The sequence below is a fragment of the Rattus norvegicus genome, chromosome 2 (assembly GCF_021556685.1).
Source record: "Rattus norvegicus strain SHRSP/BbbUtx chromosome 2, alternate assembly SHRSP_T2T, whole genome shotgun sequence".
NCBI lineage: Eukaryota > Metazoa > Chordata > Mammalia > Rodentia > Muridae > Rattus > Rattus norvegicus.
In genome coordinates this window covers 184,841,037-184,866,497 of record NC_141535.1, presented here as the reverse complement: position 1 = coordinate 184,866,497, position 25,461 = coordinate 184,841,037, and the positions used below count along the sequence as shown (strand labels likewise).

The window sequence follows — 25,461 nt, the reverse complement described above, 5'->3', positions numbered from 1 at the left end:
ACGTAATCAATGATCCTGCGCCTCGCTAAGTAGTCCCGTTCAGGATGCCCTCGGTATACGCTTTTCCAGCTCAAGAGGTTTTCAGTAAGAAGAAATCAGACTCAGAGGTGCGTTTGCGGTTCTGAGAGCAGGGCTAATTGGCTTTGCTAAGTCATTTCCTTCAGATTCCTCCGCCAGGATGCATAGTCACAGCGCCTTCACTTCCGGGTCCGCCATTTTATTGCCTCCATTTCTCCGCGAGGGGGGGTAAGGGCCCCCCAAATATGCATATGTGAAAAGGCCAAAAAGTGAAGCCACTGGCAAGGAATCTTAACTAGAGAAAGAAACGGGACCAAACTGGCGGGCCCAGTGAGAGCGAAGCCGGCAGCGCTCCGGACTAGGTGAGGGGGAAGGACACGCGGGGTTCCGGAGCGTCCGAACTGCGATGGAAGGTGCCGTGACAAGTGGCCGGTCCGGCCCGGCCCTGTGGGCGCCGGCCTGGAGACTGCCGGAGCGGGGGCGGCGGCGGGGGGGGGAGAAGGACCAAGAGGAAGGGGATGCTGTCGGGAGGAAGGGGAGGGGACTGGGAGGTGAAGAGGGTGGGTGGAAGACCTGGGGCTGGGGAGCTGGACTCCGGGAAGCCAAGGCCACCTGGGGTGACCACTAGAGGGCAGTGTGCAGCAGGAGTCCAGGCTGCCGCTAGACTCAGACTGGGACTCCCTCCTCTTGCAAGTTGGTTGGTTGCCCCTTGGTTTGGCAGGGTGCTGATGTGAAAAACTGAGGGATATATGACTGAGGAGGAAGTGGAAACTCTATACGTTTCTAAGTCCAGTAATAACGTGAAGCTTTAGTAAGTTCATAAACTGAACAAGAGCAGTCACGGCCTTATCTCCAGTTCTTAACCCAGATGCTTGTACAGCTGGCCTCCCAGTGGGACTGCGTGGGGGAAAGAAAAAGGAAAGGAAAGGAAAAAAAGCATAGACTGCAAACTCTTTAATTGCCCGTCCTTTCCCATTGGTGTGCACCTGTTGTCACAGAGTTCCTCCAGGCATAATTCTGTTCGTCGCCCTCTTCTTATAAAGGCTTTTCTCTAGTTTCCATCCCAATATTTGAGTCTTACTTTGTAGTTCAGGTTGGCTGCCTTGCAGCTATCCACTAACCTTAGTCACTGGAGTGTTGGGATTACTGAGGTGAGCCATGTTTTTATACATGCTTTGAAAAGAGCAAACCACCACACCCAAATTATTTTTTTAAAGATGTATTTATTTATTTATTATATAAGTACACTGCAGCTGTGTTCAGACACACCAGAAGAGGGCATCAGATCTCATTATAGATGATTGTGAGCCACCATGTGGTTGCTGGGATTTGAAATCAGGACCTCTAAGAGGAGCAGTCAGTGCTCATAACCACTAAGCCATCTCTCTAGCCCCCACACCCAAATTATAAACAAAAGTTATTATTCTTTGGTAGTGGGCTGCTTTGTCAAGTGCTCAGGCTCTCCATGGTTATTAAAATATTTCTTGAAACTTCTTAAAACTAAGTAAGCACTCAGTACTTGAAAAGAGGAGATAGTAAGATCCAGATATTCAAGGCCAGCCTGTGCTACTTGACCCAGAAAAGTCTCCTGGTCTCATTTTGTATTTTATTCACCCTCAGATTCCTAGGAGGCAGGGTTGGGAGCGTAGCTCAGAGGCAAGGGTGAGTCTAGCACGCCCATTGCCCTGGACTCAACGCAGCACAGAGCGACCAGGAAGAGGATTTTAAAAACTCTTAGGGGGGTTGGGGATTTAGCTCAGTGGTAGAGCGCTTGCCTAGGAAGCGCAAAGCCCTGGGTTCGGTCCCCAGCTCCGAAAAAAAGAACCAAAAAAAAAAAAAAAAAAACTCTTAGGATACAAATTAGAGCAGCTTTCATGTGGAGTTTATGTGATGCATATCCAGTAAGGGAGAACACTTCCCTCTGTAGTATTCAGAGCGCTGGGGTTGTCTTGGTTGGGCAAGTGTACCGTAGCCAATGAGGCCAGCAAGCCTGAGAGCCTTGAGTTTGATACTTAAAGTCCACAGAGTAGAAGGAAAGAACCAACTCCTGCAGGTTGTCCTGTGGCCTCCACATACTCAATTTGAGTGAATACGCACAGAAACACACACAAACTATTTTTTTTTTCAAGATTTACTTACTGGGGTTGGGGATTTAGCTCAGTGGTAGAGCGCTTGCCTAGGAAGCGCAAGGCCCTGGGTTCGATCCCCAGCTCCGAAAGAAAGAACCAAAAAAAAAAAAAAAAAGATTTACTTACTATATGAAAGTACTGTATTTGTCTTCAGACACCAGAAGAGGGTATCAGATCTCATTACAGATGGTTGTGAGCCACCATGTGGTTGCTGGGATTTGAACTCGGGACCTCTGGAAGAGCAGTCAGTGCTCTCAACCACTGAGCCATCTCTCCAACCCCTAATTAATTAATTTAAATCGCCTGTGTTATTCTCTGGTCTTAGGGTTCTACCAGCCTTTATGTATGGGGAGGGAGAAGAATGACCCACCAGTCTCCCCATAATGCTCTTATTTTACTTAAAAATTTTTCTTTTGTCTGTGTGTGCATGCGCACATACACACCATGACTTTCATGCATGTGGAGATCAGAGGACAACTTAGAGGATGTGGGAACTGGGGATCCAACTCAGGACATCAGGTCGGCAGCAGATATCTTCACCTGCTAAAGCCATATATATATACATACACACATACATATACACACACACATATATATATACATATATATGCATATATCACTGATTCCCAAAAATTGTCATCTTACAAATGCATTTTAATTTATGTAGATGTTATAGGTTAAATCAGGAGTGACAGGGCAGCAGGAAAGGAGAGCCACAAAAAAAAAAAACCAAAACCAAAAAAAACAAATTTCTAGGAGATAATTTTTATCAGAATATAAATAGGAACCAAGGTTAGAAGACACGTTCCTGTCAAGTAACCAAATATGAGGACTGTTTTCCCACAGCTCTTGGCATTGGTTACTTTTAGAAGGTCCAGCACAAGTAACTTCACTCCCTTGTGGTTTGAAACATGGTCTTGTGACACTTAGGCCAACCTCCAGGTCACCATCATCCTGATTCAGTTTCCCAGAGTGCTGAGATTATAGGCAGATGTCTGTCATGCCCAGATGACTTCATTTTCATTGTGATACTTCCCCCTCATGCTTGTTTCTAAAGAGTTTTTTCTGAAGACAGCTTTGAAATATCTGTTGCTTTCATCTCAACTATCTCTCGTCACATGACAATCTGTCCACATTGGTCTGACCTGATCTCATGTTGGAAGAATGACATGTCTAGAGTTAGTAACCAATAAAACCTTCAGAACCACATTTAAGCATGAGGTATAAAAGGAGTGGCTTTTAGGTCAGGCCTGCCTGGAGCCTGTTTTTGTGTTTGAGTTCTATTTCTTCTGTGGGTTGGAGAAGTCCCAGCATCTCAGAAATGCTGCTCTCTGTCTTCTGTTGTATTTCTACAGAATGTTAACAGCCAACAATTAAAAAGCTTCATAGAAACACAATCAACAAGAACAAAAAGTTAATGAAAAGCAGCTTGAAAGTTAAGCATTGTTTATAGGGTGCTCCATGAGAGATCAGTGTCCAACACCTTTTAATTATTAGGAGGCGCTGCTTGGAGTGCACAGTGGTAGGGCACATCTAATTATCTTTTTTAAGGGACTAACTCATCAGTACAATTAGCACGTGAACCCAGGCCTGGGAACAGGAAGCACCACTAACAGTTCTAGGTTAGGGCCCTGCCAGCTTGGGTCCCCAGTAGGTATCCCCTGAACCGTGCACTTTAGAAATACAGCAGTCACGTGAGTACCTTTACGATGTAGAAGAGACAGCAACACTTAGCATCATTTCACAGAAGAACTGTACAGAAATCTCTGTATGTCAGCTCAGCTTTTGCCCATTAAGCAAAATTTAGGATCTTTAATTTCCTAGCCCTACCGCATCAACAAAATCAAACATTAGACCTTCACAAATGTAGTAGGAGTTACAGACTCATTTTTTCAATTATGGGGCCAATAGTGGAGACCCAGGTTTCAAAGAGCAGGATTACTCAAATGGCATGTTTCCGTATGAGTGCTCTTTCTGCGTGTACACCTGCATGATGTCAGAAGAAAGCATCAGACCCCATTATAAATGGGTGTGAGCCATTTTGAGTCATGTGGTTTTTTGGGAATTGAACTCAGAACCTCTGGAAGAGTACCCAGTACTCATAACTACTGAGTCACCTCTCCATCCCCAAACAGTATTGGTTTTATTTATTTGTGTGCTTCTGGGTGTGAGTGCATTCATAACTGTGGTGTGTGTGTGTGTAAGCCAAAGAACAGTTTTCCTAAGTCCAGTCTCGTCTACCACAGGGAGTCAAGAGATCGAACTCAGTTCCACCAGGCTGGGTCGCTTTTACCCACCGAACCTTCTTTTCTGCCAGTAAATAGTACTGGCTAAAAATACCAGAAATGAGCTAGGTTTGGTGGCCTTCCTTAGTCCCAGCACTTAGAGAGTAGAGGCAGGAGATCTCTAAATTCAAGGCTATCAAGGGCTGCCTATGAAACTTTGACCTTATAAGCGAAACCAAAAGAATCCCAGAAATGGCAAAAGAGTTTCATTGGCTATCCTACAAGTTGACAGTCCAGATATAATGTAGATTACATAATAGAGAACACTTAATGGTTGCCTTGCATGTTCTAAATTTGCATGTATTTAATTCTTCAAATGTCTACATTTGAAGAAAATGTTGCATTTGACATATTTTAGTCATAAATACATGGAGTATTAAATGTACTAAAATTACCTTAGAATAGTTGCTTGCAAAGTGATCATTAAAAAGACATAAATAGAAACTTAAAGGAACTCTGAGTTTTTGTTAAGATTGTTGTTGTTTTTGAGACAAGGCTTCTCAGTGTAGCAGTGCCTGCCTTGGATTAGTCCAGGCTGGCCTTGAACTCAGAGGTTCCCTGCCTCTGCCCACAGGCAAGATATTTTTCCTTTTTAAAGAATAAAGCTGAGGGGAAGGGGTTGGGGGAGAGGCCGGAGCCATGGCTTAGTGGTTAAGAGCACTGACTGCTCTTCCAGAGCTCCTAAACCTTTTTTTAGTAGAGAATTTTTTAAAAAGATTTATTTAATGTATGTGAGTACACTGTCACTGTCTTCAGACACACCAGAAGAGGGCTTCAGATCCCATTACAGATGGTCATGAGCCATCATATGGTTGCTGGGAATTGAACTCAGACGAGTTCACTGACTAGAAGAGCAGTCAGTGCTTCTAACCACTAAGCTATTTCACCAACCCCAAAATAATATAAATCTGTAAAGAAAAGAAAAAGGAAAAAAAAAGGCCGGCATCAAAAGGTGCATGTCTGTGCCGAGGCAGGCTGATCTCTGAGTACAAAGCCAGCTTGGTCTACACATTCAGTTCCATAACAGCTAGGGCTGTACAAAGAAACCTTGTCTCTGACATTTTGGTATCTTTCATCTGACCATCCATATCAAATGTTTTCATTCAAACATTACCCAGCATCATGGTTTGCAGTCAGAAATTGTGGTCCTTATGTCTCATGAGACTTGCAGCCCTTATACTGTGTTACATCAGCAACATCGAGAGGAAACTTCCTAGGAAGTTGGGGTAGTCGTCAGAGTCGTAAATGAATAAATAAAATGAAAAGTCAAAAAAAAAAAAAAAAAAGAAAAAGAAAAGAAACCTTGTCTCAAAACAAAAAAACAAATACAAGTTATTTTAAGACCAGATTTCACTGTGTAGCTGTGTGGCCTAGACACAGACCCACCTTTCTCTGCCTGTGCATATACACACTGTGTGCAGTGCTCATGGACACCACAAAGAGGGCTTCACAGTTCCAGCTCCTAGGGGTTGTAAGACACCTAATGTGTGTGCTGGGAATTGAACCTGGGTCATCTACAAGTGCAGCAACTGCTCTTCATCTCCAAACCATCCCCCTAGTCCTACTGCGCACTTCAGGTTTAATCATGTGCATGTGTCTGTGTTGGTGTGTGCTTTGTGAGCAGTACCTGCAGAGCTGAGAAGAGGTGTCTGGTCCATGCCATTGGAGTTCCAGGCTCCAAACTGGAGTTCCGAGAGAGCAGTGCATATGTTCAACTGTGAGCCATCGCATTAGCACCTTGAGAAAAATTAATTAGTAGGTGGATTTGGGGGTGGGAGTGTACTTGCCCACAGTATTCAGGTGGAGGTGCCTGCTCGGAATAGAGCTCTAGTTGTCAGACCTGGTGGCAAGGTCATTTACATGCTGAACCATCTTGCTGGTCCCCAAGCGTTAGCAGCTCACTAAGGTATAAGATCTTGTTAATTTTATAATGTCCATATATACTTAGTTGGATATTGAAATATCTACTTTCTGGATTGAAGAGACCGGTCAGTGGTTAAGAGCATGTACTGATTTTGGTTTCTAGCAACCAAATAGGGTGACCCAAATCTATCTATAACTGCAGTTTCAGGAGACTGACTCCCCCTTCTAGCCTCCAAGAGCACACACCCACCCATACCACGAACACACAATTTTAAGAATAAATGTTAAAAAGATAATCCGCCCCTATAACATTACAACGAAATGCATTTCTTATTAGCAATTAGGCTAATAGCGATAGAAATAGGCTAATTAGCCCATTTCAACCGTAAGAGAATATATGTTCCATAGGGATCCAAGCCCAGAAACCATGCAAAAGCAGCTCTATGTACAAGCCAATTCTAAAATACATGGTTTACATTTACATTTTAAATTTACAAGCAAAAGCAGTTTAGAAATTTTCTGAGAGCCTGGCATAGTGGAGCACAACTTTAATCCCAGCACTCAAGAGGCAGAAGCAGGTGGATCTCTGTAAATTCAAGGCCAGTCTGGTCTACAGAGAGTTCCAAGACAGCCAAAGATAGATAATAGAGAGACTCTGTTTATAAAGACCACCAACAAATTCATTTTTCTATGCAATTAACTTATTTTAAAATTTAACCATCCTTTTTTTAAAATCAAGATAATAGAGTCTGTCTTGTGCAACACAAGCATACAGCGGATGTCATGCGCAGACCTCTTCTATTACGTAAAGAGTAAGCTGATGCGGATGGTTATTGTTACTGACTGTAGGGACTTTACCTCCTGTATTTTCCTTCATAAAGGGAAATTTATGAGCTAAGGAGAAGCTCCAAGAAAAAATGCTTGCAGGCAAACCTGAAGATCTGAGTTCAGTCCTGGGACCCATACGGTGGCAGGAGAGAACTGACTTCAGCAAGTTGTTCTGACCTCCACTATGTGTGCCCACACAGAGACACACATAGATACACACGCACAAACACATAGACATATACACATATATACAGAAAAAATAGATGTAAAAAGATGAAATAGTTCTGAAAAAGGAAACATAGCAATAATCCCACAAAAGGATTATTTTATTTGTTTATTTATTTTGTGGGGGCAGTTTCAAGACAGGGACTCTGTGTAGCCTTGACCATTATGGAACTTGGTCTATAGACCAGGCTGGTCTCCAACTCATATAAGAGATCCACCTGCCTCAGCTTCCTGGGTGCTGGAATTAAAGACGAGTGCCACTATCACCCGTTAAAAAGAATTTTTATGGGGTTGGGGATTTAGCTCAGTGGTAGAGCGCTTGCCTAGCAAGCTCAAGGCCCTGGGTTCGGTCCCCAGCTCCAAGAAAAAGAAAAGAAAAAAAAAATTTTATGTGCGTTACTTAGAGGCATTTCCATCAACATATAAGATTTTGTGTTTTGGTTTTTTTTGTTTGTTTGTTTTTTTGTTTGTTTGTTTTCTTTCAAGATAGGGTTTTTCTGTGTAACAGCCCTGGCTGTTCTGGAACTCACTCTGTAGACCAGGCTGACCTCGAATTCAGAGATCTGTCTGCCTCAGCCTCCCCAAGTGCTAGGATTAAAGGCAAGTGCCACCACCAATGGGTAATACAAAGGGCTTTTATGAGGCTAAGGATGCAGGATGGCAGAGTGCTTTGCCTAGCATGCACAAAGCTGTGGATTCAGTCCTCAGTACCACATAAATGGAGTGTGGTGTACACAACTATAATCCCAGCACTTGGGAGCTAAAGGCAGGGGAATCCGGATCTAGTGTGGATTACAGGAGACCCTGTCTCAAATAAATACATAAATAAAGAAATACATAAATAAAGAAATACATAAATAAAGAAATAGCTTTAGTTATTTATTTTATGTATGTGAGTTCACTGTCGCTGTCTTCAGACACACCAGAAGAGGGCATCAGATCTCATTACAGATGGTTGTGAGTCATCGTGGTTGCTGGGAATAGAACTCAGGATCTCTGGAAGAACAGGCGGTGCTCTTAACCTCTGAGCCATCCCTCCAGCCCAGGGGTTTTTGTTGTTGTTTGTTTGTTTTTGATGTGCTTTCAGGTATCTTTCACGTACTCTTTTTTTTTTTTTTTTTTTTTTTTTGGTTCTTTTTTTCGGAGCTGGGGACCGAACCCAGGGCCTTGCGCTTCCTAGGCAAGCGCTCTACCACTGAGCCAAATCCCCAACCCCCTTTCACGTACTCTTGACATAAAGAAGTAAAACTTAATTTCTTTTTTTTTTTTTTTTTTTTTTTTTTGGTTCTTTTTCTTGGAGCTGGGGACTGAAAAAACTTAATTTCTTAAAATGGGCAGGTGAAGTTTTGTGATTTCAAGGCCAGCCTAGTCTACATAGTATGTTCCAGGCTCGCCAGGGCTACACAGTGAGAACCTGTGGAGGTGGAGGAGTCCTCTCATCCCTACTTCTATGGCTGGCTTTAAGTTTACTTTTCAAAGGAATGAAAATAAAATAAAAGCTGGGGAAGCAGTTTCAAAATCTGCCCTTAGACATTCACATTCATATCACGTATACACACCTCTTAAAGCAAGCATGTCAGAAATAATAATTTTAGCCCACAGTAACTTCGAAGAAAAATGGAAAAATGAAGTAGCCAGGGCCATGCTACTCAGTTATAGCTCAGGAACTCTGCACATAGATTAAGTTGTGCCCCATGATGCTCTAGAAACTGATGAGTTTACAAAAGATTTAGTCATCTAGAATTTCCCCAAAGGGCCATTAAGATAGTACAAACAATATTTTCCATGGTTACACAAATCACAATAGAGTTCTCAGCGTGCTTGCTGCTCTGTCTCAAACGGGAGAGCCATGAAAGACGGACATGCTTTAACCATCGTGCGTAGATTTCCAGATCCCTCAGCCAAACTCCAGATTCCTTCAAATGAGCTTTCAAAATGCCAAGGCTTGGGGCTGGACAGGTGGTTTGGTGGTTAAGAGCACTATCTGTTGGGCAAGAGGATCAGGGTTTGAGATACAGCACCCACATGGTGCTCACAACTGTGACTCTAGTGCCAAGGGATCCAGTGCCACTTTGCCTCTTTTGGTACCAGGCACACACACGTGGTGCACAGATATATATGCAGACACACACACACACACACACACACACACACACACACACACACACACACATTTGACTAGGCTCCTATCTTAAAAGCAGTATGGAATTGAAACAACTTAGAACTACACAAAAAACCTACAGCAGAAAATTTCCAAGGACCAGGCTTTCGCAAGAGCCCAATACTAAGTCCAGACACTCATTCCCGCGCTTCATCAGATAGAGGTAAAGACAACCAGCACTGCAGATGAGAGCATGGAAGATAAAAGCCCCAGTTGGGCACCTTGACACATGCCAAGCGCTCCGGAGGCAGAGGCAGGCAGATCTCTGAGTTCTAAACCTGCCTTGTCTTCATATTTTCAGGAGAGCCAGAGGTTTGTAGAGAGTTCTGTCTCAAAGACGTCTCTGGACTAAAGTGACCCCAGCAGCTACTTGGTATCATTCAGTCTGTCCTCTTCATAGGGAATGAGTGGCTGACTTTTCTCCTAGCCATTTCTTGCCAAAATTGATGAGGCTTGGTGCCCCATCATCAGATATGTCAATTAAATGTGCCATTAATAATGAAAATCAGAAAAGGACTGATTCATGTGGCTACACTGGAAACAGAGCCAGTGACCGCCTGGGTCTGCTTTGGGGTTCTGATGTAACATGAGTTTTAGGTCCATATAAAGTGTGTATGTGTAACTGACTAACCACTCCTGGGTAAGCTGTGGCCCTAACCGCCATCATTGGCTCCAGTCTCCTACAAGGTGGCCAGACAAATCAGAACTGTGATCTCTTCCTGAGGTGACAACTCTTTCTGCCTGACACCTGAGAATTACTTGAAGTTCGTTGTCCCAGTAATCTGATAGAGGAGAGAGACACAACGTTTTGAGAATTTCTGTGATAGTTACACAGGGATTACAGGCATGAGACAGCAGGCCTGGCCACACCTAGTTTTTTAATAGCCTTTTTAGATGATGGCAGGTATTCTTTGATGCTGTACCAAAGCTTGGCAAGTGGTAATTTTTCTGTGGTCCATTCAGCCTCATGCATGCTAGACAAGCACTCTGCCATTGTATTACATCGCTCACAAGATATGTGGTAATTTCTTAAAAGTTAGTTGCAAGATTGATAATTTAGTTACCCGGTAAGACCCTGGGTTTTGTCCTCTGTGTTGGGGGGAGGGGAGAATAGTTGGAAGGGCTCGGAGAGGTGGCTCAGCAGTTAATAGTATTGGGTGCTCTTCTTGAGGACCCACACGGCAGCTCATAACCACCTATAAATTCAGTGCCAGGGGATCTGATGCCCTTTTCTGACCTTCAGAAGCTATTACATTCAGGTAAAAATACTCATAAATACAAGTGGTTTTAAAATTAATAAAATTAGTTGAAAAGAGAAATCCGAAGCTATATTAAAATAATGTTTTTACTATGTATAATTTTCTGTCATGGTTTTATTCTTGGCTGTGCTGGGACTAGAACCTAGAGCCTTGCACATAGCTGTTATTTTTACTATTCTTTAGTTTGAGGCAAGTCTCACTAAATTATCCAAGCTATTCTTTTTTTTTTTTTTTTTTTTTCGGAGCTGAGGACCGAACCCAGGCGAGCACTCTACCACTGAGCTAAATCCCCAACGCCTACCCAAACTATTCTTGAATTCATATTATAGCCCAGACGGGTGTTGAACTTTTGCACCTCCACGCTTGGCTCGAACCCAGGGCTTTGTGCATGCTAAGCAGTCCTTGGTTTTTTTTTTTTTCTTTTAATTAATTTATTTATTATATATGAGCACACTGTAGCTGTCTTCAGACACACCAGAAGAGGGCATCAGATCTCATTCCAGATGGTTGTGAGCCACCATGTGGTTGCTGGGATTTGAACTCAGGACTCTGGAAGAGCAGTCAGTGCTCTTAACCGCTGAGCCATCTCTCCAGCCCTCAATTTGAGATGGGGGTCTTAGGATATTGCCTAGTTGGTCTCCAACTTGGAATCTTTGTATCTCATCCTCCTAGAAACCAGAAATACAGAGATTATAGGCCTTTGTCACAAGACCCTACTTTGAATTTTGTATTAATTTATTGGAGGAGTGGTTTATGAGAACTCTGAGGACTCCTTTCTGGAGTTACTTCTCTCCTACCATGCGGCTCCTAGGATGAAACTCAGATTGTTAGACTGGCAAGGTAGCTCATGGGTAACTTCTGCCAAGCCTGATGACCTGAGTTCAGTTCCTCGACAGTAGAGAGCCAGTTTTTGCAAGTTGTTCGCTGACCAACACACACACACACACACACACACACACACACACACACACACACACACGGGCAGGAAGAGAGAACGAGAAAAGAGAAAAGAAATTGAGACTAGCCCAGGCCTGTCTCGAACTTACTGTGTAGCTGACAGTGGCTTTGTGCTTCTCATCTGCTGCCTCCACTCCTAAGTGCTGGCATTACAGGTACATTCCTTCTTGCAGGGCAAGGATTTTCTTAAGTAGAACTTATCCCACCCCACCCCACGGCCCCCCCAAAGCACATAGCAATGATTATAGTAAGCTTACCTCATCACAATTTGATTTGGGCAAAGGCAACAGGAGTTATGCCTCCATAGTATTTTCACTAAGATTGCAACTGCTAAAAAATAAAGTCAAATGATGCCTTAGCATTATAGTAAAAAATAGTTTGGATTAAATGGACTCCTGTAAGGTTATAAGTGTATAAACCACACTTTTGATGCTGTCCTAAGCAAGTCATTGGCCATGCTGGCTGTGATGTCGCTTGCCTTAGTTCTCAGTATCTGAGAAGTGAAGGCAGGAGGGTCAAGAGTTGAAGGTCATCCTCAGCTACACAGTGAGTTAATGGCCAGCTTGAGTTGCAGGAGTTTGTGCCTAAAAGGAAAAGGAAAAATGTTGCTGTCTGTAAACTTTGATAGGCATTACATCATCTCACCATAGCTAGAAAACAAAAAGATTAACACTTGCAGTTCAGTTTAGAAAAGATACTGCTTAGTAGGGGAAATGCGAACTCCCAAGAGTGGGAGAGGTTCCCAGAGAGGAGCACTTGCATGTGCCCTGCCCAGTGTTCTTTTTAATTGTACTGTTGTTGTTTGTGTATGATGTATGTGTCAGAGGTCAGAGGACAACTTAGGGTCAGAATCAGTTCTCTTGTACCTGGAGTTCTGGGGATAGCACACAAGCCATCCAGCTTTCATAGAGAGCACCTTTCCCTGCTGAGCCACCTCACAGGCCCTGTCTGGTGGCCTTTATGTCTTGTGGAGGAATTCGATTGAGACTGAGGAAGCCTTCATTGGAATTGGTCAGTTTTGAACCAGTGGGGAGTTTACCTACCCTATACAGGTTCTCAGCCAGAGAAACAGTCATGGTCTGCTCAGAGAATCCATTCATGTGTTACAGGACTAGCTCATGGAGGAATGATTAACTCATAATTTCCTTCAAGCAACATTTTTACAAATAAGTACCCTGTGCCTTGCCTAGAAATCAGGTGCCTGTTTTGAACTGTATTCTTTAACGTTATCTTCTACCACTGGGTCTGATGATGAGAATCTATAATCCTAGTTACTTGGGAAGATGATCCAGGAAGATCACAAATTCTAGGTCTACCTAAGCTGTGGAGTGAGTTTTGGACCAGCCTGGCAAATTTAGCTAGATACTGCCTCAGAATAAAAAAAGGGGGTTGCAGGCAGGAGGGAGCCAGATATGGTGACACTAACTTGTAATCCGAGCACTTGGGTGGTGGAGTCAAGAAGATGAGAAGTTCACAGTCAGTGTAGGCTGCATGAGCTCCAGTCCCACAAACAAAAGCTTCTTTTTTAAAAAAGATTTATTTATATGATTTGTGTATATGAGTAGTACACTGTAGCTGTCTTCAGACACACCAGAAGAGGGCATCGGATCCCATTACAGATGGTTGTGAGCCACCATTTAGTTGCTGGGAATGGAACTCAGGGCCTCTAGAAAAGCAGTCAGTACTCTTTTTTTTTTTTTTTTTTTTTTAAGATTTACTCATTTATTATATATAAGTACACTGTAGCTGTCTTCAGACACACCAGAGGAGGGCATCATATCTCTTTACAGATGGTTGTGAGCCACCATGTGGTTGCTGGGAATTGAACTCAGGACCTTTGGAAGAGCAGTCGGGGCTCTTAACCACTGAGCCATCTCTCCAGCCCCCAGTCAGTACTCTTAACTGCTGAGCCATCTCTCCAGCCCAAAAGCATCTTGGAAACATATTTCACTGGGTATGAGCATCTGGAAGGTAAAGGAAGCAAGATTTTTGAGTTTCATGCTTTCACAGGCTACATAGTGAGTTCTAGGCCAACCTAGACAGCATGGCAAAACCACCATGTCTTAGATAAAACCAACACAAAGCCAGAAAACATAATAACAGACACCGGCTTTTCTTGTGTTTGAATTGCAGCTACCTGGAAACTTCTGTCTCTATGCATAAAGATGTCTCTGGTGGACTTGGGGAAGAGGCTGCTAGAAGCTGCAAGGAAAGGCCAAGACGATGAAGTGAGGACACTGATGGCAAATGGGGCTCCGTTTACCACAGACTGGGTAAGCTTAGCCAGTGGCCCAGTGGTTTCCCCAGTGTGCCGTGACCAGTCGCTCTCTTCAGTTCCTTTGTCATTCCTTCTGAAAGAAAAGATTTGTTTCACCTTAGTGTATAGGTTCCCTGTTGGTTTTCAATTTGAAGAGTCTGTGAATCTATAGGTAGTAATTGTAGCTTTTAAAAACTTGGGAGTTTTCCCTTTTACTTTTGATATTTTTGTTTGCAGATATGATAGTTCATGCCTTTAGCCCTTGAACTTGGGAGGCAGGGGCAGGAAGACCTCTTTGAGTTGGAGGCCAACTTGGTCTATATAGCAAGCTAAAGCTATATAATGAGACCCTTTGCCAAAAAAAAACCAAAGAAATAAATTTCTAAAAGTGACCTTCATATACATATACCTGTGTATACATGCATACACACACATATGCAAATAAATAGTATAGATACCAGGCGGAATGGTATGCATCTTTTATCCAAGCACTGAGTTTGAGAGGCCAGCCTGGTCTGAGAGCAAGTTTCAGGACATCCAGTGCTACATAGAAAAGAAAAACCCTGTCTTGAAAAACCAAAAAAAAAAAATAATAATAAAATAAATAAATAAATAAATAAATTTTTTTTGAGATAACGAACCTGTTAGCCAGCTTGCAGACCAAAGTGCTTCAGAAGATTTAGGTCTGTGTAATAATGTGGGACACCTTAGCATTCAGATTTCCTGAGCATTGACTGGTGTTATAATTTTTTTTTTCTTTTCTTTTTTTCGGAGCTGGGGACCGAACCCAGGGCCTTGTGCTTGCTAGGCAAGCGCTCTACCACTGAGCCAAATCCTCAACCCCCTGGTGTTATAATTTTGACGATGGAGTGATTACTGTTGTGATATGAATACCTCATAACTTCAGGGTCCTACTGGTTCCTTTATTGTTTGTTTTGAGACAGGATCTCTCAATAAGCCCTGGGTGTCCTGGGCCTCTGTCTCACATAGTTCTGCCCGCTTCTGCTTCCCAAGTGCTAGGACTTAAAATTAAGCAAGGGCCACCTCGCCCACCTCAATATTCTTTTTTTTTTTTGGTTCTTTTTTTTGGAGCTGGGGACCGAACCCAGGGCCTTGCGCTTCCTAGGCAAGCGCTCTACCACTGATCTAAATCCCTCAATATTCTTTTTGATACTTAAAAGAAAGGAAGATTGAACTGAGAACAGGGTTCCCAAAGGAGAATTTAGAGAAAGGACTGAAGGAGCTGGAGGGGTTTGCAACCCCATAAGAACAACAATATCAACCAACTAGAGCTTCCAGGGACTAAATCACTGTCCCAAGAAAACATAGGAATGGACCTATGGTTCCAGCTGCAGATGTAGCAGAGGATGACCTTGTTGTGTACCAATGGGAGGAGAAGCCTTTGGTCCTGTGAAGGCTTGATACCCCAATGTAGGGAAATGCCAGAGCAGGGAGGGGTGGGTGGGTGGGGAGGGGGAACAACCTCATAGAAGCAAGGGGGATTGGATATTGGGTTTCTGGAGAGGAAACTGGGAAAGGGGATAACATTTAAAATGCAAATTAAAAACTTCCAATAAAAGAAAAAAATGATAAATAAATAAATAAAGAAAGAAAGAAAAAAATGATAAATAAATAAATAAAGAAAGAAATAAATGAAAAAACCATCTTGTGAGCCAGGCTTTAAAAATCCTGTCTTCTAGTGAGTTTTATTCAGTAGCTCTATCTCACTTAGAATCATTATGCTTCCCAGCTATTTAATCTATGGCCCCTTTACCTTCCCATAAACATTCATTTTATTTATTTTATTATGTTTAATGATGTGTATCTGAGTATGACTGCATGGGGTATGTGCATGTGAGCCCAGATGCTCTTAGAAGTTTGGATGTTGGGTCACAGCAGCTATGGATCACCAGCATGGATGCTCAAAATCAGTGCTCTTACCCACTGGGGCTCTCTGCAACCCCAGTGTATTAATTCTTAGAGTCTATCTTTTTTCAGTCTATCTGCTCAGGAAGATTCTTTCTCCAAGAATGACTACTGTGGGGTTGGGGATTTAGCTCAGCGGTAGAGTGCTTGCCTAGGGAGCGCAAGGCCCTGGGTTCGGTCCCCAGCTCCGAAAAAAAAAAAAAAAGAAAAAGAAAAAAAGAAAAGAAAGAATGACTACTGTATGATTCCTTTGTTGTTCCTATGTCTCTGCCCAGAAATGATACAGTTCTTCACATGGTAGGACTCAGTGAGTGTTATCTTTCCACAGCTTGGAACCTCACCACTTCACCTTGCAGCCCAGTATGGTCACTATTCCACAGCAGAAGTGCTCCTTCGAGCTGGCGTTAGCAGGGATGCCCGGACCAAAGTGGACAGGACCCCTTTGCATATGGCTGCAGCTGATGGACATGCTCACATTGTGGAACTACTTGTTAGGGTAAAACAAGAATAATGGTGGGAGCCTGGCGGTAGTGGCACACACCTTTAATAAATCCCAGCACCGGGAGGCAGAAGCAGGTGGACCTGTGTGAGTTCTAGGTCAGCCTGGTCTATGGCTCAAGTTTCAGGACAGCCAAGGCGACACAGAAAAATCCTGTCTTGAAAGACAAAGCAAACAAAAGAATAGTGGTTGGACTATGCTGTAAGACAGATGTTTCTTTGCTGCCCCCCATTTTTTTTCTTAAATAATGGTAGGAAAGTGGTCTGGAAAGACTTAGTGTAGGTGGTCACTGAGTTGCAAGTTTACTTATTTATTTATTTAAAGAATTTATTTATTTATTATATATAAGTACACTGTGGCTATCTTCACATATGTCAGAAGAGGGCATTGAATCCCATTACAGATGGTTGTGAGCCACCATGTGGTTGGTGGGATTTGAACTCAGGACCTCTGGAAGAGCAGTCAGTGCTCTTAACCACTGAGCCATCTCTCCAGCCCTATTTACGTATTATTTATGTTACTCATGGAAGCCATGTTTCAGGAATCATCATGGAGATGATTTTGTTTTCCAATTTTTTTTTTATTTTTTTTTATTTTTTTTTGGAGCTGGGGACTGAACCCAGGGCCTTGCGCTTGCTAGGCAAGTGCTCTACCGCTGAGCTAAATCCCCAACCCCTGTTTTCCAATTTTTTTAAAAGGCTAAACAGACTTTATTGATTTTTTTTTTTTTTTTTTTGGTTCTTTTTTTCGGAGCTGGGGACTGAACCCAGGGCCTTGCGCTTCCTAGGCAAGCGCTCTACCACTGAGCTAAATCCCCAACCCCACTTTATTGATTTTTCTTTGTCCCTTTTCTGTAGGTGTTCTCTATACTTAAGCCTATTTTTTTCAGGTCCTACTCAGCTTTCTGCTAATAAATGCAACAAAATCTGTTCCTTCCCCTTCCTCAACCATCTGTGAGCATTTCCCAGTGCTGTCCTTAGCAGACCCACTCATTGAAAGCATAAAGCCTCAGCATTCAGAAGGACTTGAGAAATGCCTCTCCCCTGATAGTCCTTGAGTGAGAACTGACCTTAAATGTCTCTGCAAATCTCTGTTTGGTAATGGGATCTTACACGTATTGAACAGTTGCTTTCTTACAACAGAGTGGCGCGGATGTGAACGCCAAAGACATGCTACAGATGACAGCTCTGCACTGGGCCACGGAGCACCGCCACCGAGATGTTGTCGAGTTACTCATCAAATATGGGGCTGATGTCCATGCTTTCAGCAAATTTGACAAGTCTGCCTTTGACATAGCACTGGAGAAAAACAATACTGAGATTTTGGTCATGCTTCAGGTATGTTCCTTTATGTTCCCCAAAGTACACTAATTTATAGATTATTTTGAGGGAGTTGAAGTAAAACAGAATTTTCCCCCATTTTATTAAATTCTAGCATGTCTTGATCATGTGACTGTGTAGTGGTACCTCTCTCATTAATTTTTTTTTCAGTTAGGACAGAATCTCAAGTAGCCTAGGGTGATGTCAAATTCTGAGTGTAGCGAGAGAAGACTCGTGATCTTCCTGCCTCACATATGCTGGACTCACACATATGCACTGCCCTTGCTTTGAGACGGTCTCACTAGGAAGCCAAGCTAAAGCTAGCCTCTCCAGTCGGCCTGCACTTAGGCTTGGTTGGTTTAAGTAGGATTCTATAAAGTCCTTAATCATTCAGTGATTAGAAAACAACATTGTGGGAGTTCTCAGTGCTGGCACTGCAGAGCAGAAGCCCACAGACCTTCTCTGGTTCTGAGAGCTGCCAAGCTTTCAGGCAGCTCTGCAGTCCAGCTCAGGAGTCCTTCTTCCTCCTGCTCAGGGCCCCTCCCCCACGACTCTTTGCTCCCTTTGCTGTTAGTGCCCTCAAGGATCTCCAGGCAGGTGCTCTTCTCTGAGGTGTGGGCTTATGCTTACCTCCTGTTTGCACCAAAGGCTGCTCAGCCTGCTCCTTTCTGGAGCAGATGTTCCGATGTAGAGGGATGTTACAAATCAGAGGAACATGCCTTAGCGTTCATGCACATGTGTGCCATGGAACACTAGCACACTACACACTCAACAAACATATTTTAAACTAGCTGTGGAAACATGTGGGAAGCAGAGACAGATGGCTCCCCGGAGCTTGCTATCAACCACCCTTGTCTACTTGATAAACTCTAGACCAGTGAGAGACCCTATTTCAGAAAAACAATGGAGATAGCATCAGACTCAGATTGTCTTCTGGCTGCACATGCACACAAATGCACACACACACACACACACACACACACTCTCTCTCTCTCTCTCTAGGCAATGTGGCACATGCATAGAATCTCACCATTTGGAGATGGCGGTATAAGAATTCAGAGTTCAAACTCAGTGGGTGGTGGTAGCACGTGCCTTGATCCCAACCCGAGGAAGGTAGATGAGGGAGAGCTCTGAGGTCGTGGCCAGCCTGGTCTACAGAGTAAATTCCAGGACAGCCAGGGCTACACAGAGAAACCCGGTTTCAAGAAATAAAGACAAACAAAAACAAATTAAATTTAGGGACCAGTGAGGTGGCTTAGCGGGTAAAGACATTTGCTGCCAAGCCTGACGGCCTGGGGTCATTCCCTGGAACCCACGTGCTAGAGAGTGAGGGCTGACACTAACGGCTTTCCTCTACCTTCTCACCTCTGTGTGCACATGCACACCAGCTAAAGCCATGCAGAGCCAAGTGTGGGCGCGCACACCTTTAATCCCAGCACTCAGGAGGCAGAGGTAGGTGGACCTCTGAATTTTATACCACCTCAGTCTCTATACTGAGTCCCCAAACATCTAGAGCCACACAGAGAAATCCAGTCTAAAATATTAATAATCCAGTCCAATAGTAACAATAATAAATAATCAGGTCAGTGTACTGGCTCAGGTAAAGGACCTGTCAAGTGCAATGACCTAGGCTGACTTTTCTGGACCACATGGTAGAAGGAAAAGAGACTGACTCTTGCCGTTTATTCTCTGCCCCTGACATGCATAACCCTCCACACACACACAAAGAAAAGTGATGTTATCATATTCATTATCAAGAAAAAAATTCCAGGCTGGAGAGATGGCTCAGCGGCTAAGAGCAGTGACTGCTCTTCCAGAGGTCCTGAGTTCAATTCCCAGCAACCACATGGTGGCTCACAACCATCTGTAATGAGATCTGATGCTCTCTTCTGGTGTGTCTGAAGACAGCTACACTGTACTTATGTATAATAAATAAATAAATAAATCTTTAAACAAATAAATTTAAAAAATTCCATGCTAGAAAAAGTACACAGAAAAAACAAATATGTGAAAGAACAGGAAATGTTAAAAAAATTATTTTTAAAAAGGTAGTTGTCCCCTTTTGGGGACGGCAGATGCTTGGCAGGGAGGCTGGGTCTGTCTGCATGTGAGCTGCTTATGTGGCTAGTGCCGTGCAGCTAGCAAGCAGCTAGTGAGACGGTGGTTTCTGCAGGCAGTGGGAACATAGTAGAAGCTTTCTTTGTTTTGTTTTGCATATTTTTAATCTGGTCTCTCTGTGTAGCCCTAGTTTTCCTAGAAGTAGCTTTGTAGATCTGGCTGTCCTTAAATTTACTGAGGTTCACATGCCTCTACCTTCTGAGTGCTGGGATTAAAGCTGTGTACCACTACCCCAGACTGAAGTGGGGTTTTTTTGGTGTTTTGTTTTGAGCGGGAGTTGAAAGATGATCCTGCTGTGTGGTTCTGCTTCATGTGGCACTTGCTCTGAAATGCCTCAAATTCAAGGTGATTCTCCTATCTCAGTTTCTAGAGTGCTGGGAACACAGGTTTGAAGCAGCACATCTGGATTTAGAGACTTAAGTTCAGGATTGGTGTGATTGCTTAAAATAGTAACTAGAGATGCACTGGCAGGAGACGCAGCACTAAGCAGCACGTGACTGCTTCCGTTGGGCCAGCCTAGCCTACCCGTGAGAGCTTCCGCAAGGAAGCTGCTGGAGGTTAGAAATAGCAGGCTGAAGGAAGAATTTAACAGGACCAGGAAGATGAATAATCTGTTTCAATTGAAGCTCTTAGTCAAGGGGATAATTACATATGAAAATGGCTGCTTGTGCATTTTTGGGGTTTGTTTGCTTTTCATGACAGCTGGTTTTACAAAGACTGGTTATTCTCCTCAAGTTTGAGTTATTGTTCAAAGTCCTTTTATAACTGGACTTTTTGGTAGCTATCATGTTTGTAGAAAACTTCTGAAATTAAAAATAAGAGATAAGCATCTTTTCACCAAATTGAGCAGACATCCTTGGAAGCAGGAGTGTAGCATATGGAACTAGACTTCAAAATCTGCTACTCATGTATCTGCTTGTTATATGTTCTCTTAGGGATTTCTTCAGTGGCAGAATGGAACATGTTGTAGGACAAAGCTCTAGAGAGTATCTTGCTCTGCAGGGATCTCCTGCTAGCATCTTGTCTTGAAGATAATTGATCACAGGATATTAGAGCTACAAATTACTTTTAGACTATGCAGACCAGATCCTTCCATTCTTTTTTTTTTTTCAAGTTAAAATGCAGAGCAGTTAAGTGAAGCATGTCGAAGGCATTGTGAATAACACACTTTTGCTTTCTCACTTAGAAACAAGCTTGGAGAAGCAAGCTAGCATGAGCTGCTTCAGTTTGAGAGAAGCTGTAGTCTTAGTGAGAACCTTAGCTCCCTGGACACAGTATGCCAGACTAGTTCTGCTTGATGGAGCTGCGGGAGAGCAGGGGAGGGGCTGTGGCGTTCAGTGACTGTATGGCTAAAGTGAAGTGACTGACTTGGAAATAACCTGGTTTGTTTGGCAGGAAGCAATGCAGAATCAGGTGAACACTAACCCCGAGAGAGCCAACCCGGTGGCTAACCCTGTGGCTGTGACTGCTCCGTTCATCTTCACCTCTGGAGAGGTCGTTAACCTCGCTAGCTTTGTTTCTTCAGCCAACAACACCAAAGCAACCTCAGGTAGTGTTCTGATAATGAGGCATCCATTTTAGCTTAAAGATGAGCAGAGTCCGAGTTTCCTAGGCATAAATGGGTATTCTGTCTGATAACCACTCTTATAAAAAAAATTCCCCTAAAATGCTGGGATTAAAGCTCTGAGATAGAACACTTGCTTCATGTATAAGGCCATAGACTACATCTCTAAAACCATAAAAATTAAAAGTAAAGCATTCCTCAAACTCTTGTTTTTCAATGTAGACATTGAACCTAGGGCCTTTCCCACACCTGAGCTATGTCCACAGCCCTTCTTTTTCTGTTTGCTCTTTCTTTGGTTTATCTAAGAGAGGGTTTCACTGTATTGCAGGAAGGCTAATTCTACAGTTAATGCTGGCCTTGAACTCATAGCACTCTTCCTGCCTCAGTCTCTTAATTGTTGGGATTACAGCTATGAACCACCACAGACAAATTTATAAAAACTTTAAAAGCCAAGACATTTTTCTTTCTTAAAAAGGGAGGATGGTAGGGAATTATAATCAAGGGAGTAAAAATGAGCACTGTTAAAGACAGAATATTCTACAGATTTATCTGTCAAAAAGTTGTGACCCCAAAAGAAATTTTTTTAAATAAAGAAAATGTTATGCCTTGCCAGGCTTGGTGCCACATACCTGTAATTCCAGCAGTCCAGAAGGTGGGTGAGGGAGGCTCAGGAGCCTAAGGCTGACATTTACAATTTCAGCCTGTCTAAAAAATCTTGTGACTCGCTGTGCACCTTTAATCTCGGCACCCGGGAAGCAGAACGAGGTGCATCTCTCAGTTCCAGGCCAGCCTGGTCTACTAAATAAAACAGTGGCCAAACAAGCAACAACCAAAGGCTATGCTTTGGGCTCAGCTATAATCTGCTTAGTAAAGCCCTTGTCCAGCATGCACAAGCCCGGCTTCACCTGCATTACCACAGAACAGCAGCACATAGCTGTGACCTAGCACAAAGAAGGTAGGAGCTGGAAAATCCAAAGTTCGAGGTCATCCTCAGAGGTTCAAGGTTAATTTAAGGGGAAAAAAAGCTGTATCTGACCCTAAAATGAAGATACGACAGTATCTAAGTGTGGTTTGTTGAGGGAAATAATTAAATATTCTTAGTTTAAAACAGTAACAAAATAAAAATAAAAATTAGTGGCTGTTGAAATATTAATATAAAAGAGGTACATGTGATTATTTAATTAGAGTAAACTTAGTTTGTAAGCCAGGTGGTGGTGTCTCATCCCTTTGATCCCAGCACTTAGGAGGGAGAGGCAGACAATACAGAGTGAGAAACCCTGTCTCAAAACAAAAAACCCAAACTCCATTTGTTCTCGAGCATATATGTTATATGAGAGAGAGAGAGAGAGAGAGAGAGAGAGAGAGAGAGAGAGAGAGAGTGTGTGTGTGTGTGTGTGTGTGTGTGTGTGTGTAGTTTTTGTTCGATTCTGTCTCATGATGTGGTTTAAACTGGCCAACTTTAGCCCTCATCACTGAGATTTCTAGGTTTGGGATAAATGTTGCATGTGTGTACTTACTTTATTTAAAGCAGAGAAAGTACTTAATGTCAGTCAGTTGACACCTGCGTGTTTTCAGGCCCTATTTCAAACAAAACAAAAACAAAAACAAACTAAATAAATAGTAAAGTGTGTGGTAACATATTTCTGTACTCCCAGCATTCAGAAAACTACGGCAGTAAGACTACCAGAAGTTCCAGGCCAGCCTGAACTCTATAATGAGAGCCTGTCTCCAGTAAAGAGATAGAAAATGTGTAAAAGCAAATGAATAAAAATAAATAACTGAGCTGGGAATGTAGCTCACTCTTAGAGCACTTGCCTACCTAAGGAGAAAAGAGATTAACTATACTCCCAGGCAAGTTGTGTATCAAAGGAAGGTTCTTAAATACATTACTTTTGAGAGGCAGAATGGCAAATAAAGGCATATACATAAACATAAACAGACTTCTAAGGTCAGGACTACAAGGGGGCTAAAGAGATGGCTCGGTGCCTGAGAGCATTTCCTGCTCCTGCAGAGGGTCAGGGTGTAGATAGAGTAGTACTCAGACAAAGTCTTGTAGCCTAGGATGGCCTTGAATTTGTAGTCCCCCTGCCTACCCACCTAGGGTGGCTGTGCCTCCTTCCCAGTCCTAGGACTACACCCTGAGACCTGCATATTTTATCTCTAAAAAGGAGCAGATGAGCTTGTTTTTATTGTTTTCTTATATAAATACATGTTCTGTGATAGAGGAACGTGCATCCTCAAATAAATTCCTAATTCTTGGCTTATTTTTTTTTTTTTTTTGTTTCTGACTTAGAAAGATTAAAGACTAGGTTGGGTGTGACGGCGTGGAGACTCACACTGTAATCAGAGCTCTGTGAGTGTGAGGCCAGCCTGGTTTACATAGCAGATTCCAAGATAGCCAGAACTTACTTAGTGAGGCCCTATTTCAAACAAAACAAAAACAAAAACAAACTAAATAAATAGTAAAGTGTGTGGTAACATATTTCTGTACTCCCAGCATTCAGAAAACTACGGCAGTAAGACTACCAGAAGTTCCAGGCCAGCCTGAACTCTATAATGAGAGCCTGTCTCCAGTAAAGAGATAGAAAATGTGTAAAAGCAAATGAATAAAAATAAATAACTGAGCTGGGAATGTAGCTCACTCTTAGAGCACTTGCCTACCTAAGGAGAAAAGAGATTAACTATACTCCCAGGCAAGTTGTGTATCAAAGGAAGGTTCTTAAATACATTACTTTTGAGAGGCAGAATGGCAAATAAAGGCATATACATAAACATAAACAGACTTCTAAGGTCAGGACTACAAGGGGGCTAAAGAGATGGCTCGGTGCCTGAGAGCATTTCCTGCTCCTGCAGAGGGTCTGGATTTTGGCCCCAGCGCCCTTCATTGTTTTCTGAACTCCCTGCAACTCTAGTTCCAGGCAATCTAATGCTCTCTTTTAACCTCTGCAGGCACACAGGATGCACATAAACCCATGTAGGCAGGCATGTACACACACATACACACATAAATAAAAATGAATACAATCTTGTAAAAAGAAAAAACCCCCACAGGACTGGAGAGATAGCTCAGCCCTTAGAGTGTAGCTTACAACCAAAACATCAAGAAAAATAAAATAAAACAACAACAGCAGCAAAGACCTGGCAGACTGGAGAACACTAAGTCGTCTAAGTCTTGTTCACTGATCCCTAACATGGGGATAGAACAGCTTGTTTTATGAGGTAGTTGACTTGTGCTTTTGTTTTGTTTTGTTGTTGTTTTTTGAGATGTTCCTTTATGTTCCCCAAAGTACACTAATTTATAGACTATTTTGTATGCAGCCCGGGCTGGCGTCAAAGTCTTGAGCACTTGATCTCCCTGCTTCTCCCTCCCAAGTGGTGGGATTGTAGTTGTAGCCATCATAACAGGCCTGAGAATCTTATTTCAGTGTCACAGTTGATTTCAGGACTTCAAAAATAACTTAATACCAATGAGGGCTGGAGCATAGGACTGAATCAGCAAAGCCATGAGCTGGAGGCCAGGAGAGGAGGTGACACTGTGATACCCAACCAGAAACCAACAGTGAGCTTCATATGTAATCTCATAAGTTATCTTTGTTGTTGAAACAGGGCTTCACTCTGCATAACCCTGACTGTTCTGGAACTAAGGGGCCCTTCACTGCCGCTGCCTTCCAAATTCTGTGAGCAAAGGTGTGCACCACCAACTTTTTTTTCAGTTCATTTTTTTGACCTTCCTTTTCCCTAGACAGGATCTCTACATAGCCCTGGCTGTCCTGGAACCTACTATGTAGACCAGAATGGCCTCACACTAAAAAGATCGGCACACGCCTTTAATCCCAGCACTTGGGAGGCAGAGTCAGGCAGATCTCTTGAGTTGGAGGCCAGCCTGGAATACAGAGAGAGCTCCAGGATGGCCGGGTCTACACAGAGAAAGCCTGTTTGGGAAAACAAAAACAAATAAAAGGAGGCCAGCCTAATCAGGGTACTCCAGCTCCTAGTTCAGGAGAACCAATTGGCCACTTCTGGGTAACAGCAACCAAGGCTGACCGCTGCCTT

General features: G+C 43.0%; 1 protein-coding gene across 4 annotated transcripts in view; it reads left to right on the top strand.

The window, feature by feature from the left end:
* The window catches only part of Gabpb2 (GA binding protein transcription factor subunit beta 2), a 40,134-nt gene continuing 14,673 nt past the window's right edge, over positions 1–25,461 (top strand). Inside the window, 5 exon segments of one of the 4 annotated variants that reach the window (NM_001433085.1) lie at positions 1–107; positions 13,859–13,998; positions 16,237–16,404; positions 17,550–17,744; positions 21,240–21,393. In NM_001433085.1, the coding sequence (NP_001420014.1) occupies positions 13,891–13,998; positions 16,237–16,404; positions 17,550–17,744; positions 21,240–21,393 (625 nt within the window). In that variant the 5' untranslated portion in view covers positions 1–107; positions 13,859–13,890. 4 annotated transcript variants of the gene reach the window in all.